The sequence below is a fragment of the Erithacus rubecula genome (assembly GCF_903797595.1).
Source record: "Erithacus rubecula genome assembly, chromosome: 6".
NCBI classification, from domain to species: domain Eukaryota; kingdom Metazoa; phylum Chordata; class Aves; order Passeriformes; family Muscicapidae; genus Erithacus; species Erithacus rubecula.
Window position 1 is genome coordinate 38,908,851 of NC_136688.1, and position 18,721 is coordinate 38,927,571.

At 39.8% G+C, this 18,721-nt stretch overlaps 1 protein-coding gene across 8 annotated transcripts in view; it reads left to right on the plus strand.

Annotated features, from left to right (window-relative positions):
- The window catches only part of GPATCH2L (G-patch domain containing 2 like), a 31,211-nt gene extending 13,564 nt beyond the window's left edge, over positions 1-17,647 (plus strand). For 4 of the 8 annotated variants that reach the window (XM_079308563.1, XM_079308562.1, XM_079308564.1 and 1 more), the window contains 5 exons: positions 300-367; positions 1,155-1,194; positions 3,275-3,360; positions 11,238-11,329; positions 16,341-17,647. In XM_079308563.1, the coding sequence (XP_079164689.1) occupies positions 300-367; positions 1,155-1,194; positions 3,275-3,360; positions 11,238-11,329; positions 16,341-16,510 (456 nt within the window). In that variant the 3' untranslated portion in view covers positions 16,511-17,647. Of the gene's footprint in view, positions 1-299; positions 368-1,154; positions 1,195-1,248; positions 1,304-3,274; positions 3,361-11,237; positions 11,330-13,397; positions 16,291-16,340 lie in introns of those variants that run through there. The other 4 variants (XM_079308569.1, XM_079308566.1, XM_079308567.1 and 1 more) reach the window with 4 other exon arrangements.
- Positions 17,648-18,721: the final 1,074 nt, after the last annotated feature.

Consider the following 18,721-nt stretch of genomic DNA (forward strand, 5'->3'; position numbering starts at 1 on the left):
CTTGTGCTGCATACTTTGTTCTAGTCCAGTTTATGGTGTGCTCCTCTGCAAACAAATATCATAGCTAAAAATAATAAACAAGCCTCGTAAATAAAATAGAATGATTTTTTGCCATTCTAATTAGTTAAATCATCTCAGGTAAAGTTCTAAAAGAAAGGAGTGAACTTGTTTAGCTGAGAGTGGCTGGTAAGGAAAGGATGTGACCCAGGGGAGTAAGATTTATTCTTACTGGCAGCAGCAAGCTATTCTCTGCTCACTGTCTGAGAGTTTGCAACCTTTTGCCTGTCTTTGTGTTTCAGGAGACCTCCATGAGCACTCTGGGCACCGAGAGGCTGGGTCATATTGTTAATGATCCGCGCCAGAAAGAGTAAGGCCCTGAAGAGCTGTTGTGTAGAGCTTTGGGAGGGAAAGAAGAGCTATAGGATCCTCTTCCCTTCTGGGGGTGAAGAGCTGGGTGGACACTTAAACATAACCTGTGGAATGGGAGACAGTATTCTACTGATGACTTCTCTGTTTTCTTACTTGTAGTTGCTGACTTCCCCTTTGTTATGTATATATGTTCATATAAAGCTGCCCCAGTGTGTAGGTGCTACTCAAATGCCCTTTTTTAACAGTCAGCTTTTTTTTTCATCCTCCCTTGTAATGTGCCATTGCAGTAACTGCAGATCATTTGGACATTAAGAGAAGACTGAGCCCCATGTGTTCATTTTTTTAAAATGCTTCTTTGTGGAGTTTACTATGGGCGCATACCCAGACTGCAGAAGTGATGCTGACAATGCAGCTGTGAAATTCCTTTTTCTTTCTTTGGTGTTATGTCTCCTTCCCCAATTAGTGTATTTAAATTGTAGTCAGCACTGAAAATAGTTATGGTGCTTATCCTTTGGCATCTCCCTAATGCTGTTCTGGGGAGTGGGTAGGTGAGGATGGCATGTCTTGACTGTAGTGCAGTGGGTCCATCCTTCACCAGCTGTTGATAGCTAATTTTCTTCCTTGGATCTGAAATTTGTTGTTTTTAATATGACTCCGGGTAATATTTAACCTTTTTCCTTCTCCCTCCATCTTTGTTCTTCCCATCCCCAACCCTCCCTTTTTTCCCCCCATGTTCATTCCTTGGCATTGCTCCCGCCTGTCCTTTCGACTCTGCCTCCTTCCAGTTTTTGGTTACCATCCATGGGGAAGAGAGATCGCAACCAGGTAAGGTCACTCTGCTTTTCTTTTGTTTTATTTTCTTGGTTTCCTTCTCTCTAGAAAGAGCACAATGCTGGCTTCTGATTTCCCACACACTGTTGCCTGTGCACTTGAGGTAAGGTAGTCCTGTCCCTTCTCATTTTGTTAACTGATGTCTTCTGGGCTTTGAACACAACCCATTTCTCAGGCGTTGTATTGTCTATTTAAACTGAATAGCTCAGGAGCTCCTTTTATTTATCTCCCTGTTTCAGGTTAGTGTAGGCCATCCTTTCTGACAGTGAGTGGGAGGTAAAATGCCTCTTGACAGGAGGAGCTTTGGCCTCTCAAAATTCCATAGGAATTGGAACATTTTTCTCTTTTTAAATGCTTTGTTTTGCCTTGTTTGGCTGAGGATTCTACCTGAGAGTCTCATTCACAGAGAAGGGAAAAAATTGTGTGCTTAAATTATGTAGTTAAATAGCAGCTGTAACAGGAAAATATAAGAGGTGATAAGCAAGAGAAACAGGTATTCTTGTAACTGAAACTCTTGCATGTGCACTTTTATATTCTCCAGTAAGTCTTAGCTTGAGTGCTAGGAGTTTTTTTTTACTTTAAGATATAGAAGCTCAGGTTTTTAATAGCAAATATCAAAAAAAATACTATTCCATTTGAGCAGTCATATTGTAACAGTGCTCCTGGCCATGCACACTCCTTTCTGTTCCTATGCGAGTTGTTTTATGGTTGGTGAGCAGTAGGACTGAAATTCCTTTTACCTTTCAGGTGACTAAAAATGTGTATATGGCAAGAAATAATTTTCAAGCCTTTGTGCAATTGTGTATTTTCCATTAGTGACAACATTTTACAGATTGCTTTTATATTGCTAAAGATAAGAGTAGCCTACATAAGATTTAAAATGACCAAAAGTAAGTTACTTTTGTTTGTCTTAAATGAACTTGAATCAGCCATTCCAGTAAGAGATGGCTCCTGGTGATTCTCTGTACTGTGCAGTTGCAGTGTTACTTCACTGACAGTAAATGGGCAGTCCCACTTGAGGAGGAGCTCCCTGATAGCAGCAGTTTTGTGGTGCATCTTCTTTCTCAGAAAGGTGGAGAGAAAACTCCTAGTACTGAGATGAGTCCTGCTACAGGTGTGGATTGTTCCTTTGTCCTTATTTAAAAATGCATCAGTGATCCTAGTAATACAAGAAAAGTGTTCTGGAGACTGGTGTAGCACGTTGCAAAGCAGATTGAAATTAATTTCCTGCTTGAGGTGTGAATTATAAATAAAGAGGAAATGCCAAATGGAACTATAAAGCAGGTACCCCAGAGAAACTACCAGTCTAAAGTTTCTATTTACATATTGAACAAACCTTGTTCCATGCATTGATTGACCAGATTATACCATTTCTGTGCTGACCATTAGAAATCCTAACCATTTCATCTTCTACAACAATCTGTCTTGTGCAGGCTTGATGCCTTCAAGATTTGTCTAATATATGTCTAATGGAATATCTTAGCTTAGCCTGCCCATGCACTGTTTCAAAAACTTGTTTTAAGCAGCTTGCAAAGACAGCTTATGAGGTTGGAGGAGTGTGGAAGGAACAACTCACTTGCCAGGGAATGAAATGGGTGCTCATTGTGAACTTAATCTGATGGATCTGAGTCTTCTAGAGGTCTATTTCAGTGATATACACAACCCTTGGGAATACAGGAACTGCTCCTTGGAAACTTCTGTGCTTGCACAATTCATAACAGTGGTTTTTTTTTCTCTGCAATGTGAAAGTAGACATGAGGCTTTCTGTAAGAGAAGCAGACCTTTTTCTCATGGCATGTAGCAACAGAACACTTATGCTGTTAGTCAACCAGCATTTTTAATAATGCAGGTTGGAAGAGGAGTATGCTGAGGCTGTCTGTTGTGAGAAGGTGGTTGAGATTTGCTTTTTCTGCTAGCCATTTGTCTGAAGTGATAGTCTGTTCTCATCTAGTCTTACCCCTTGAGGTGCCAGAAAGGTCTCCTTACACTGTGTGAACAGAACAGATCTGAGAAGCTTTATCTGGACACTATTTCTTTTAATGCTTTGCTTAAATAATATCTCTTGACTTTCCAGTTCAATCCATTATCTCCTCTGTACTCTCTGGATGTGCTTGCTGATGCTTCCCACCGAAGATGCTCACCAGCACACTGCACTGCCAGGTAACTTCCTTGCTCTGCTCTCTTGGGGGTGTCTCACTTCCCTCTCCTGGATGTCTTCAGTAGTACTTTGTGATCTGAGCAGTCCTTATGGACCTGGAACTTAACACACTTTTCCCTGGGAAGTCCATGTCCAAACTTAGCACAAAACGTAGCAATGCAACTTATTGGAAAGTTTGAATGAACTAAGTGCTTACAGTATATGAAACAGTGTATGACAGACAGGCAGAACATACTGTTCCTCTAGAAATAACTGCAATGTATTTTGAAGTGTAAAATGAGTTGCTGCAAGTCTGTTTTATAGGTACAAATGGACATAGTATCATTACCCATTATTAAAATTGGAACAAGATGAGAAGGAAAATGCTGACAAACTGGTTTGGGTGACATGCTGAAGCATTTTGCTCTCCTGGGTGTCTTAAATAGACCCTCTGAGCAGATGAAGAACTCACCTGAGGTGACCTCTAATGGCTTGATATCTCTCTATAGCAATAGCTGAAATTTAGATCTGGTTTGACCAGATGTTAGGTGTATTTGAGTCTGCATAGTTCAGGTTAATATACTATTCAGGCACCTTCTGCTGACTAAGCCTAAATGAAATTCAAGTGTTGGCCTTAGAGGTGACTCCTGTTTTTGTGCTGCAGGTGACTATCTAAAGGTAATGTGCCCTTGAGCTCTTTCTCTGTGCAAGCAGACAAAGCTTTGCTTTGGACACAATTCTGCTTATGTGCTTGTACCAGGGACCCAATCTGAAGGAAATGTCTGGACTTTCAGCTTCATGGCTTTCTTTCCCTTGTTAATTAGCAAATAGAGCATGAAAAATGTGCTAAGGTTGTATGTGTCTGAACAGAAGCTTGGCACCCACCCAGCAAAGCCTCTCTTCCCACTGGCTTCTGCAGGGAATTTTGCGATGTCGCACCATGACCTCATGCTGCTGTAGCCAGCATGTTAAAGCTGGAAAAGGGGAGGGAAGAAGAAATCAGCTCTTAAATGTTCAACTGGATGAGAATGAAAAGAATTCAGAAGATTGTGCATCAGCAAATTGATTGCCCCACTCTGGGGATGTTTTCTGCCTGTGAAGCAAGAAGATTGAACGGTTTCTTCCTTTTCAGCTAGGATAACCTCTCTTTTGCCTCTAGTGTTTTACTTGGTTCTTTATAGAAGTTTGTCTTCCAGAAAGGTGAGCTGGACAAACCCTGCTTGCAAATTCAAACTGGGCAAGATCACTACCTTTATGATGGCCAGTAAAGGCCCTTCCCAAAGCCAAGCTCTTTGCAAGGGATTTCTAAACCTGGAGAAATTGTGTTTGCTAGGTTTTTCTGGGTGTATGGTCTAGTTAACCTGTTAATATATATATTTGGTTCCCTCCTCTAATGGACAGGTGGCTGGTGTCCTGACAAACATAATCACTGATTAATTGTTACTGAGTTGACAGAGAAATTGTACCATTCCAGATGCAGTTGTCATTTTAAATGCCTGAAATTTGAGGAAATAGTTTCTGTTTTAGTCTGAAATGTGCTCAAAAACCTTTATAGGAGAAAGAAATATGAAAAGATTGAATGTGTTTTGTGGCCCCATGTATGTGGCAAGGGTTGAACTCTTTGGAGCAAGGAGCTTGCTTTATGTAAAGATGCTGCTAAGAGCACAGGAGGATGTTCCTTCAGAAAAACATTTTCTTGATAGTAGTTCTTTAGCTTTACATGCAAAGCATATTTGTTAGTAGTCCATTTTCTTACAGGAGGTTCAGCTGATCTCTGTAAGCTCAGATGAGCTGTTGCCCCAGTTAACATCTCCTGCTTTTGCCATGTATGGAATCAATTTTAGTAGTCTGTGCTTTAGGAAGCTTCTAACAGCTTGCACCTCATCCTGGAGAAAATTCTGCTCAAATTTGTCGAGCAGAAATTTGCCGAAATAATGGGATGTCTGTGTGTGGGAAGCAAATCCTCTGAAATAACATGAAACATATTAGAAAAGAAATGGTCTTGATGTGACCATCCAGTTTCTTCAACCTGATGTCTGCTGTGCCATGCAAAATCTCCTTTCTCTGCTTTGTTTCTGCTATCACAGAGTGTGCCCAGTGGAGTATATTTACCAAGTGGAGTCTTTTCTCTGGTATGGAACTGTTTTCTTTGTCTCAATGGTGGATTTTGGTGCAGTTTATCTGGAAAACTAACCCAGTACTTTAGTAAGTACTAAGTAAGTAAGTACTACTGGTAATCCAGTACTTTAGTTTAGGTAGAGCTGAAGGCCAGAATACTGAGCACAGCTGAGGACTGAGAAAGAACCTCCTCCTTGACACTGACAAGCCTATGTGGAAGGTTTCTTGGGAAGTCTTATTTGAAAGGCAGTATAAGTCGTACACTACCTTTCTTGATTTATGTCTGTGATGAGAAGAGCTTTCATTCAAAGTGTATACACAGCACTGGGAATTTCACACCCATCATTAGAAGCAGTTTTGTGTGTGTGGTGACTGTTATCATTAGTGGTATAATTTTATTTTGTGAAGCAAGGAGAGTTTTCTGCTTTCTTGCAGTCCTCCCAAGGGATGGCTGGTGTATTAATTTGCTGTATTGCCTCCTGGCTGTTCCCAGACTGTTTTTCCTCTTCATCATGGAATTTTTAATGGCCCTGCTGCCTCTCGGGAGGCATGCAAGGAAGAGTACCTCAGGGATCTCTTCTTTTTTCACATGCCTATAATTACTCTCCTTTAAGAGCACAAAACGTTTGCTAATCATGTCTTGTCTGTTAAGGTTTTGACTTCATGATGCAGACTGCTAAAAGCAAGTAAGTAGAGACTTACATGGGCAACTCAAGGGATCCTTCCCTCTTTCCCCTCTGTCTGTTTGCCTCCCTGGGAGGAGTGGTCTGAGCAGAATTTTGTTGTTGAGCTCCTTCTATTTAAGAGGATTTTGTATAGGCTGAAGTGAACTATCTTACTAGGTGTTGGTTTTTTAATATTCTGTAACTGAGAAGATGATGTAAGTTGTTGGTAGATGGAACGCTATTCCCTTGAGGCAGGGGAAGAGTTTGAGAAGAGCCTAGAACCAATGTTCCCTTTAGTTTGAATAGCAGGCAGAATAATGCCATTTATTATTTGCCTAGCCTTGAAAATAGGATTATGAGTGAAAAAAAGCAATTAAATGTTCCCACTGGAGGTCATAGGAAAAATGGACCTTGTACGACAGGTAGATGTTGAAGGTGGAGACTTGAAAAATTGTGTTAGACTTTTGAACAACACAAGAAAATTGCTTTGCATATGCTGTGTTAATATTATCTGTAATCTAGAGTTTAATCTGATTTAGAAGCAAGTCTGTCATCTTGCCTGGAACATGGGATAAAGATGTAGAGGGGTGAGTGATCTCCTCATTTACTGCGAGTTGCCCCATACTCTGGATTTGGTGATGCTGTTAAATGAAACAAACTTAAATGTCTCAAATTCTAGTTTCAGCTCTAGAAATACTCATGTGAAAATAAATATTATTCTGTCACTTCTGTATCTGTGCACAGAGATCTTGATATTTGTGCCTCTTACCCAAGCATGTGGAGATACAGGGATTGCCTGCAATGTCAGCTCTTTTGTGAGGCAACTGAAGGAGTGAACAGATGTCTGCAATTTCATACTTCCCTGCTTGAGCAGGACAGTATCCAGTTCATTCTAGGCAACCTTTCTCCCTATTTTTTTTACTCTATTTCCATTTAACTGGAGGATTTTCATGTCTTCCTTTGCTAAAGCCTGGCTAATATTCCAGTTGGGAATATAACTGAATTCTTCTGACAGGCATGCAGTGAACAACAGCTATCAGTGTAGTGTCACATGCAGTTGACTGGGGCCTAATATTCCCATTTTGATGAAACCTAATTCTCTGGAGTGAAAAATGAATTTTCCTTGGCTTCAGAATTTTTTTTTTTTTTTTTTTTTACTTCCTATTTCAAATCTATGTACTCAGGAAATCTGGCAAACAGTGTAGTCTTTCTGGCACAGATACAGTCTGATTCAGTGTGAAAATAGGGAATATAATATATGGGATTACATCTCTGCTTAGAGTGCTTACATGGAAAACAAGAAGAAAACACATTCACTTACATTTGCCACATGCAGACTTTTAGGAATGGAATTGCCACATTATTATAATGCTTACTTGGTGAACAGACTGCTGCTATTGAAGATCTGTGGGTGTTGGATGATTGAAGAAGTGAGCTGACCTATTAGAGATTTTGGAATCTGAAAATGTGCTCTACAAGCCTTCCCAAGAGGCTCTGCAGGGCATAGGAGACTGCTGTGCATCGGGAATATCTACACTGGGATGTGATAGCAAGAACCACTTGTGCGTGTGGGAGCTTTGCATGCAGATGGGATGAGTAACTTGTATTGATTTACACATGTTATGTGCAGATTAGACTGGTGCCCAGCTGGCTCTATAGTCAAAGAGAAGGAAGAATTCTGCTTTTACTATTAATTTTGTGAAGCCACCATTAACAGCCTCAGGTAACACCTCAGGGCTTAGAGAAAGAGCCTTTCATTTGGTTTGTGTTTGCTCTGAATAGAGCATCACAACAGCAACAGCTGGGCTGTGTGGAGTTCTGGTAGCAGTATCTTTGTTAAAAGGCAGTCTCTATTAACATTCACTTTAACATGAAGATAATAACATCCCTTGTTTTTATAGTATAGACTAATGACTGCCTCTCACTTTCACTGTATAATCCACATGCTTTGCTTCTTCTGGGGATAGGGTTAAAATAAAGAGTGTAAGCAGACAAGCTGGATGATGTGAGATGGCAGCAAGAGGCATGCACACCACAAGTGTGCAATGTGCCTCTTGCCTCCAAGAAGGCCACAGGCTGTCACATGATATGGTCTTCTCAGAGACCTTTGTTGGGAGACTGAGCTGGTGTTTACCCTGAATTTTAAAAGAGTGGACTTCATACTACAATTTAGACTTCATAGATAGTGAAGTTTTCAGGGTCCTGATGCTGTTCAGTAAGGTTCTTGGTGGACTGGTGTCTGCTTGTGCTCTGTATTGTCTCCCACAGATATTGGCAATCCTAATTTTCTGTTGAAATACCATTGTAGATGTAAAATAGTGGCAAGCTCCAGTGCATGGTCATCTCAAAGTATAGAAGTGCAATGAGAGTCCTGTATATGCAAGTACTGGTCATTAAAAAACATGTAAACAAGTCATAGAATATATATGTGGAAAATAAATGAAAGGAAGCATCACTTCTGACACATTAGAGACTACCATGAATTTCATCTTGCTGCATAACAAAGCCTGTTTTTTCTCCAGCATGACCTGCATGCAGAACTGGGTACCATAAGTACTGTGTTAAAACAAAAACAAAAGACAAAAAGTATTTCCTGAATAATTCCTTTAGTTTGTGATTACAAAAAATATTATCACTGTCAAAAAGACAGTATAGACTTTTCATATTGTTGAAAGCCATTTTTCCTATACATGTGTAATTTTTCATTCACTAACTCCTGGCAGTGACTGCTGTGTGAGTTGGATATATTGCAGCCAACAAAACAGCCACATTTTTGATCCTGATATGTTTCTCTCAGTATGTTCTCCTTTTTCTCTTCCAGGTTAGAATTTCAGTCATTTCTAGATTATAAACTACATTTTCTTCTTAGTCTCTGGTCACCTGGATGATCCACCTGTAACTAAACACTGTGACTTTTTTTTTTTCTTATGATACACTTGTCATAGTCCAGAAGAAACCAGGGAATTATTTTCTCATTACATGTTTAGGCAACGTTGGAGAAAGCATGGAGGCCTAGCAGAAGACATTGAAGGCTAGTAAGGACAGTGTAAATTCTATTCTAGTTTGTAAGTTTAGCCCAGATCTTTCATCTCACAAAGTTCTGGTCTCATACTTCTTCACAGGAGGGCTGTGACAATGCACAAATATGCATTTTCTGCCAGCCTTTCCTGTTCTAGTCTACTTTAGAGTAATTTTTAATTCTTCAGAAGAGACTTTAACATTCAGCTTTGGAAGGAGACCTAATTCATCATTGCAACTTTTGATATTTTCACATTTTTTAATTCAGCCTATCCACTGCTATTTTGGGTGCTGTACATATCCATGACTTGGTTTTCCTAATGGTGGTACTGTTTGTAGGAGTCTGTAGGAGTCTGCTGTTACACTGGGATTTACTAATTCTATTATCTCACTGATATCTCACCTTCATGCAAACTAATGATTAGAAATTTTCATTGAAAAGTGTCATATCTACCAAAAATCTGCATATTTAATAAGTTATACCTCAGACATCCTTTCTGTCCAGGTCTTAATGAGGACTGTCATCCCTGAATGCAGCCTTCTGCTCTTCTCTCTCCCAAGGTACTTACCACCTGGAGATTCCCTGCATGCAGATTTATGGTGCCTTTAAAGTGCACCAGCCACTTGAAATGACACTTTTACCACTGGGTCAGTCAGAGCCAGTGAGTAATCAATAGGCTCCTGATTTACTAACTGAAGTGAGGGTGATCAATAAGGGATAAACCTGAATGAAAAACATGTTACAGAGACAATTTATGACCACTGAGCCTTTGTATCTGTGGCAGGGATACTAGATACAGCATTCTTGCTAGCAGTCTTCAACTGAAGTATGATTTGCCTTTACTTTCACTAAAAGAAGGGAGTTTGAGATTATTTTGTTTTCATTTTTCTTTTTTTTGCCTCTTGTGTAATCATCAGGTAAGGGTATGTGTTTGAGTATGTAGCTGAGAACCAGGAGCTCTTATACAAAATCTAGCTGTAGCATTTGTGATATGGGAAACTGCATATAGCCTCTTGGAAATGATAGTACATACTTCTTTCCTAGTCCATAGTGATTCTCTACCAAGGATGAGCTGGTTAGTGTTTGTATAAGTTTATAAAATTAAAAAGGGTACATTTAAAAATTATTTCTATTGTTATTGCTATATTATTTAAAATTAATTGGATTATTATATACAATTATGCAGGCTTGCAGTTAGTAATCTAATACTGTATCAGTGATGCAAAATAAAAATAGTTTCATTTCTTCAGGTTATGTATGTTTAGGTGTTTCAGGATACTTGGCTACAGCTATGTTAAACAGTGTATAGCCACTACTATAGTACTGTATAAAAGCAGTTTTCAGCATCTGCAGAGTTACTTAGAGGTGAGTCAATTCAGTCTACAAAAATGGGATTTGAATGGGCATTCTGTAGGTGTGCCGGTATTTTGAAAGCTTTTCACTTCCAGGGATGGTTTGTCTAACCACCTTCCTGGGCAGTTCATTTCAATGTTTGACAGCCCTTTCCTTGAAGAAAGTTCTTCTGATACCTGACCTGAACCTCCCCTGGCACAGCACAAGACTGTGTCTTCTCATTCTTCCACCAGCTCAGTGGGAGAAGAGACTGACCCTCAGCTGGCTACACCCTCCTTTCAGGTCCTTGTAGAGAGCAATAGCATCTTTCCTGAGCTTCCTTTCCCCCAGGCTAAACAGCCCCAGCTCCCTAAGCTGCTCTTCATAGGGCTTGTGCTCCGGAGCCTTCAGCAGCTCCATTGCCCTTCTCTGGACACACTCCAGCACCTCAGGGTTCTTGTAGTGAAGGGCCCAAAAGAGAACACGGAACTCAGGTGCAGCTTCACTGAGTACAGGGGAATGATCCCTTCCCAGGTCGAGCTGGCCACAATATTCTTGATCCAAGCCATGCTTGTGTAAGCCCTTAAAGGAAATGGGAGCATAATTTATGTTGACAAAGAATTTGAGCAAAACTCCCTCAGAAACTTTTGGGTTGTGCTACTTACTAATTAAGAAGCTGATGGGAAGGTAGGAGCTGGAGGTGGGTGGTCAGTCTTGCAGAAATGGGAGATTGGAACGGAGTTTAATTTATTTTATTTCTCCATAGGCAAGCAAATGTGCACCTGGGACCTCCGTGTTCAAGGGACATCAAGAGGAAACGAAAGCCAGCTGCAGCCTCCATGTCTAGCCCAACATCAGGTAACCTGCCAGCAGTTTTATAGTCATGTCCCTTTTGAGCTAAAGCACCATAGGCAAAAGTAGTGTTACTTTGGTTTGAAACTAATGAAAGGTGTGAGAGAGCATATCATGAGTTTTTGCATAGCATCAAAAGCTGCCTACCAAAAAAATTTTTGGCAGTGTAGCAATGTTAAGTTAATATAATTTGCAGTGCTTCACCTTACTGTGAATAGTAATCTGCTTCTTCATGAAGTGTTATTTCCACTGTCCTAAATTACATAGTTCATGGTAATAGGCAGTTGATCAGTATGCACAGTGTGTTCCTTCAGTGTTGGGCTGGCATTAGCTGGTGGTTGTGATGCCCTTTATCAGGGTATTTGTAGACAATTTTACAGGAGCAAAAATCTAGCAATTTTTGTATCATCTTTGGGTGAAACCACTTATTCCCTGGGAGTTGTCTTATTCTTCTGGATAAAAATAGTGTTTTCTTGTTATGGGGATGTAGTATTATAATGCTGGTCAATTTTCACATGGCTGTTTTCTGAAAAGTCACTGATTAGTCACCAGAATATGAAAAAGCTTTAGTCTGGTGAACACAGTGGGTTTTCTGTCCTTTCACATTACCCTGTCTTGTGGCTATCCACTGGCATACGTTCTTTTAACTAGTTTATTAAATAGCTATTCTTGTAATCCAGTAACAAGGTAGTGGGTAAGATGGTGGGGAAAAAGGGAGATGTGAAAACAGTGGGGAAGACAAATAAAGTGATGATTAAGAGGAGGAAGTTTGTGTTTCTTCCTTGGGCTGGTAGCTAGACAATAATGAACTAGAGGAGAAAGCTGAACTTCCTCTCCAGGCCACTGATCTGGATTGCAAACTGTCAGAAAGGTTCTGTATTAAAAAAGAAGAGAAAAGAACATTAATAATCTGATGTTCAGCAGAAGTCTCTTCTATTATTGATTATTTATTTAGGTTATTCTTTCCTGGCTTCTGAGTATTCCATTTTGGGATGTTTGAACTTCTGTAGTAAAAGGGATAGTATCTGAAACCACAGAATCTTAGCACTAGAATACTAGATTTTCTTGGTATGAGTGCTAATGTCTCACTGTCCCCTGTTACCTGTCCATTTATTTATTATTCAGAATGTATTCTGTACTGCATTGCTGGTCACTTTCTATAAGGAGAGCTTCTGTTTCCATGCCTACATTTTTAAAAATGCTATTTAAGTTTTACTTACTTCATTAGGCAAATTGTACAGTGAACACTTCTTGAAGAGCTGAGAGTGCATCTGAAGTGGAACTTAGTTCTAGAAAATAGCACAGGGCTTTGGAAAGCTTTCTTATTATGGATGTGGGAGAGAGGATTATTATGTATTACAAAACAAGGAAGAAGTATAGTTAGTAAAGTACAGGCAGTGTTCTTATGCTGATCATCAAGAGACAAGGTCTTCTAAGTCTTTAATGGTAAGAAATGGTAAAGATCTTTTGCTCAGACCCTGTTTAGAAATATGCTCAGCCAAGTGAACATCCATGGGCAGGGTTTGCTGCATTTGTGGAGAGAAGTTTTCCATTGGCTTGTGGAAAGAAACTTTTATGATTGGGTGACTGAAGCTGTGTCCTAAATAGTGTTCTACTACTGACTCCCAATTACAGCTGAAGCAAAACCTGGACATGTAACTTGGAAACTTCTGGAATCTGATGTAATTTCTGTCAAAGGAGATTTTGCTATGGAATTACCAATGCCTAAAATGATACGTAGTATTATTCTGCAATAATGTAGAATTAATTGGACACTCTTACATTTGTTGGATATTGATGAGCTAAAGATTTTTCTCCTTTGGCATGCACCTACTCACCCCCATATAAATGCCACGTACTGGGGTTCCCATGTGCCTGAGGAGTCATGGCAGCCTCGTATTTTTCACTTCTGGGGCTTTTCATGTTTGTGGTGTTTTACTTCTGCAAAAGGTGAAGCACATGTAAATCAGAATGCAGGCCTGTGCCTGTCATGCAGGCACAGAGTGCTGGATTTCTTCACCTTTAAATAGCTTCTTCGCTGCGTCCAACCGCTCTCGTCTCACTTGTTGACCAGGTCCTGCTTCAGTGATCTCCTTTTTTGCAACCTGAGTGCCCCGTGGAGGTGAAGGACACAGCCTGAGCTGGCTTCATCAGTCAGCAGAACAAATGGGCTTGCTCTGCCGAACATCGGGCCATCTCGGATTCCACCTCTTTTATAGAGATGAGTGATGAAGAGGGGCTCGTTCCGCTTTGCCGCTGTATTAATACACATCAGGGGCCAGCTCCCGGCACTAAATCACGCTGCTGCATACATCTGTTATCGGACTCCTCACCAGTGTGATGAACAAGACTGCAGATAGAGGCTTCCTCGTGTCATTCTTTATAGGATTTTCCTAAAAGAATAAATAGCTCAAATCTCTGCCAACACTATCCCCTGTCATGGTGATGAATTTAGCTTCTTTCTTAAACATGCAGCTACAAATCTTCCCCTGTCGCCTCACCCCCCCCCCCCCTACCATCCACAGAAAGTTTTGAGTTGAATTTGGCTGAAATCAGAAGATGCTAATAAAAGGCAGATGAGATGTGGGTGCTATTTCACTCCTCAGTGCAGGAATGAGAAAAGGCAGCTAGAGATAATGTTTATTTGGGAACCAAGCAACTAAATTTACTCCATGTCTTCTCACATACTTTCATGAATGTGAGTATTTATAAGTTCTGGTAAAGTATCTTTTCCCAGAGATCCTTGCATGAACATCAAAAAACTGCATTACTGTAGAAGTGCCTTGGGTCTCTATTGTATTGCTATAATATTAAAGTTGTGGTATTTATCCTGCTCTTTGAGGCTAACTGGCCTAAATACTGTAACTGAGCTGTTGAGAACAACAGAAAGTGAGTAGAAAATTCAGAATTGATTTGCACTTCAGGAAGTGACTTTTATCAAAATTAAATTGGTCAAACTTTCGCAAATATTCAGAGAGACTGAAAATTAATGTTGTCCACACAATCAAACAGTGTGAGTCCTGAAGCATGAGGCCTTCATCAGATAAGAACGAAATTCTGGCTAGTGTAGTTAGGCAGTAGAGTAAGGAAATCTGGAGGAAGTTAAGGCTGACTGTACTGGATTAGACCACAGATTTGTCCACCTCAGTGACCAACAGCCAGTGCCTAGGGAGGAAGAAGGTCTGTGGTGGTAGAAGTTCTTTGATCTTCCATTCATCTGAGACTTCCAAGGCATGGATAGTGTCCTTGTGTTTAGTTACTTTCCATTGCAGTACAGTAGATTTGGAATAATATTCACAGTGGCACAGTAGAGCTTGTCTGAGAAATACCACATAAAATGTTATTCTTATAGAAGTTATGCTCTGGTTTGAAAGGAATCTGATGAAGACTGTCATGTCTGTCTTCATTTTGTCAGAATAGGCCACAAGTACAGATGGTTGTACAATAAATGGTGAACAACTATCAGTCTCTCCACTGATGTTTTTAATGTTTGTGTGGTTCAATACTCTATGTATGTAGCAGTGCACGTGGTAACTGGCATCCTAATCAGCTATTACAGTGAGTCTGGGGTAAAAATCTGTATAAATACATTTTTGTTTGCCTTGGCATATATTCACACTTAGCTTAAAAAAGGTGACAGTTGGCAGCCTGTGAAACTGCTTATTGGTGAACAGTCTGATGTGTAGTAGCAATTTGGTGAATTTTCCCTCTCCTTTTTCTTGCTAATTATTTTGTCATACCCAGAAACAAGAAGCCAGTTTCAGTCCTTTTCTTTTTATGAGGAAAGATGGAGAGCCTGAGTGGGGAGGCTGTTAACAAAGAGCACATCGTTTAGTATTGGTGGTGATTGTGAGTTTAAAGACCGACTTAGCTGTTGGGGTTTATTTCATGTTTCATATGATCTTATGATAGAAGATGATGATGGGCTGGATGTAAAATTGCAAGGTACTTTTATCAGCTGTGTTGTAGGTATATGGGAATGACTCACTGTTTTGGATGTACAGAAGCAGCATTGTTGGGGTTCCAGATCTTCTGAATGTGGAACCTCAAATGAACCAACTTTTTATTTAAACTTCAAAGCAATCTGTTCTCTAGTTGAGGCTTGCTGTGGCCTCTTTATCCTTCATCCACTACAGAACAGCAGATGCACCTTGTAATTAAAACACACAAACAACTATTATCTGTTGTGGGACTACAATAAAGAAATATGTTTTATATTGAAGTAGTTGTTAAAAAAATTCTGCTTCCCCAAAGACTCCTATTACTCTCATTTACCCAGCCCTGTTCTGCTTGTGAGAATTGAGTGATTCAGGATACTGGGAATTGGAGTAAATCTCCTATCTCTAGGTTTTTGACAATCCTTCTGGAAATTTGGGTGACTGTGGGTTGAGCTATAGGTCTGCAAATATCTCTTGCTATTATAGTCTGTCTCATTTTGAAGCAGTGGCTGTGTTGTTAAAATGAGAATGGATGTCAACCTAGTTTGGCAAGTAGTTTCTTGTCATAATATGCTGATGTACCTTTTTGGATATATGTAGAATTTCATGGTACTGCCCTTACTGGGTGAGGAGAGGTGTGTTTTCCTCTTTAGGTGAGCTTAGAAACCTGAAATTTGCCACACCTTCAGAGACTTTGAAAGTCTCAAGTAGAGAGTTGAGTCTTTGCAAGGAGTCCAAGTTATTTTAAGACGAGTGATTGTGAATTGATTCACTTTAAACATGGGACAGCTAAAACTTTTGATTTTCAACAGGAACTCTGACTAAGGGAACTAGTTAGTGGACTGGGAATTTGGAGTTTTGAATGTGTGATTCATTGGAGAAAAGTTGTTAATGCTATAGAGAGCCTCTATTTCAAAGGAATTTGGATGGAGAATTTTTGGATATTCCATAAATAATATCTTCATAAATGAAATTATATATATGAGGGGTTTGCCATGAAGTCAGTTGTTCTAATTTTTTTTATTGCCCTTTCTTACTATCTTCCTCTGTTCCCCCTTTCCTGCAATTTTATATTCCAGCAACTTTATCTGTCCACATGGATGCAGCAGAATCAGAGCTACCAGCAACACCATCCTTGAGATCCCACAACTCTGAGTGGACTGGGAAAACACCAGCTGAGAAATCTACTATTGCTGCCTCCAGTAACTTTTTTAAAATGCCACCAGAGAAGAGCCTTGGATACAGCTAAAAGGAAGCATTTCAACTCTAAAAGCTTGCTGGATTTTGAAAGTGTTTGATTCTGGTGTTTGTCTGCACCAAACATCTTGTTTGGCAGTAGTGCTATCTCCAGTATTGGTGTGTGATGCCTGCCATCATCCAGGCTGGTCTGTGTGCCTCATACACCTAAGTCATGTTTGTATATCTATGCTTAAGAAAAGGTAATCAGTGTTGGGACTGCAGTGGCTTTTAGAAATTTCCCTGCTATCACTGTATTTATTATGAATTTATCTCTTTCTCTGATTACAGCTCATATGTAATGGGTCATGTACAGGTTCTTCTGGGTTTTCAGATATTTTTTTCACCCACTGTACATGTTGCTTGTTTGTGTATTTGGCATTTGCAGGGTGAAAGTCCCACTGCTATTCAGGGAGGCAGGAGTCTCCCTTTGCTTGCTTCCAGGCCAAAGGGATTTCTTGGGTGGGGAATGAGGAGGGAATACTAACACACTGAAACATGGAACCTGAATCCTGTATTAGCAGAATGTTTTCTGGCCATGTGCTAATGGACTCAAATCACGTTGCTTCTGGCAAATATGGTGCTTGTCCATGTAGAAATTGCCATTAGCTCACTGGCAGCATTGTCCATTAGACCTTTTCCTTCTCCCTTGTTCTGAATGTCTTCAGTCTTTCTTGTGTATTGCATGTTAATTTCTAAAGCTCCTACTGGATAAGGATTTGGGAGAACTACTTGGACATAAATATGCAAGCTGGTGTCCTGGATAGAAACCTCGACCTTTGAATGTTGTTGCAGTATGGTAGATGATACAAAACATCCATATCTTAGTATATAAATTTAAAAATGTCTGTTAGTGTTTTTAAAGGATGCTTGTTGAAGTTAACATGCCATTGAACAAAAAAGCCATTTGAAGTGTCACCTGAGTTCAGAGCATTATGGGTATAGATCAGGCTCCTTCTGTACTATGCTTTCTCTCCCTTCAAAAGTATTGTCTGCTATACCTACTGGAGGTGTCTCCACGTGCTGATGATTGCACATTACACTGCAGTGTACACTAAAGAGATTCTCTTCATAGAACTTCCACTTGGTCTGCTGTTACCTTCTGTATTGTAGAATATATGGACAGGGATTTCTTCCTTCTCTTTAATAACTCTGGAGCTGGACTGTGTTTTCAGAATATGTACCTGTATAGCATGTGCCAAGGAACAGGTGGCCTCACAACTTCTTGAGCCCTTTAAAAATGGGATCTATTTTTATGAATGGAACCTTTTGCTTTCCTCATGTGGAGCTTTCAGACAGGAGCATTTGAACTTCTAAAAACGAATTTGATTGTGGCGGTGCATCTAACACTCTTAAACACCTAAAATTTGTGTGATTTTACTGATTTTTGCAGTGTTCTGCTCTCTTATGAGTCAAATGACTGAGGGTCAGATTTGAGTGGGGGACTAGGAAGCAGTGATTTATGTGTATTAAAATGGGAAATGGTCATAATATACACAAAACAGAAACTGAATGACTTGCTAAATCATGATTGACAAATATAGTTAGCTATACTACATGCACACTGTGGCTGATCCCCTAATACCTACTTATTCTTGGGGAGACATCCAAATTGGATTTATATTTTACAGCACAAGCAAACTGTCAGATCTGTCACTATAAATCCTTCTCAAAACTATTTTTTTCTTTCTTTTTTTTTTTTTTTAATTTATTTGGGTAGTATATTTTAAAAGTAGTAAGAACAGAATTCCTTAATGAAGGAATACAGAAGTCCCATTTAGGATACAGGACAAGCTGTAAAAGTTTGTGAAGGAAGAAGTATTCCTGTTGTAAAGTTGTCATGGCTTTGTCTTACTTGTAGCTATTTTCAACAATGGTGCCTAAGGGGTAACACAGCAAGTTTCAGCACTGGAGGGCCTGTAATCTAAAACATCTGAAGAGAAGGTAAACCTGAAGAGTGGTAGCTTGTCTAGTGCTCATGAATACAGTGAATGGGAAAGATGGCCACGTTCTCCTGACAACTTGCAGATAAAATTTAGGGTTTGAAGCCTTGTAATCTAAACTGCATGCTGCTCTGATTATACAGAGGGTTTCCTAAAAGAGCATTTGTGAAATTCAGTGATTTTGATCTCCTGGAGTATCCCCCACAACCTCTGTTAGTCTGAGTCCATCAAGAGAGTTACTCAGATTACTGATCATTCAGCTAAAATTTTGTATTTTAGCC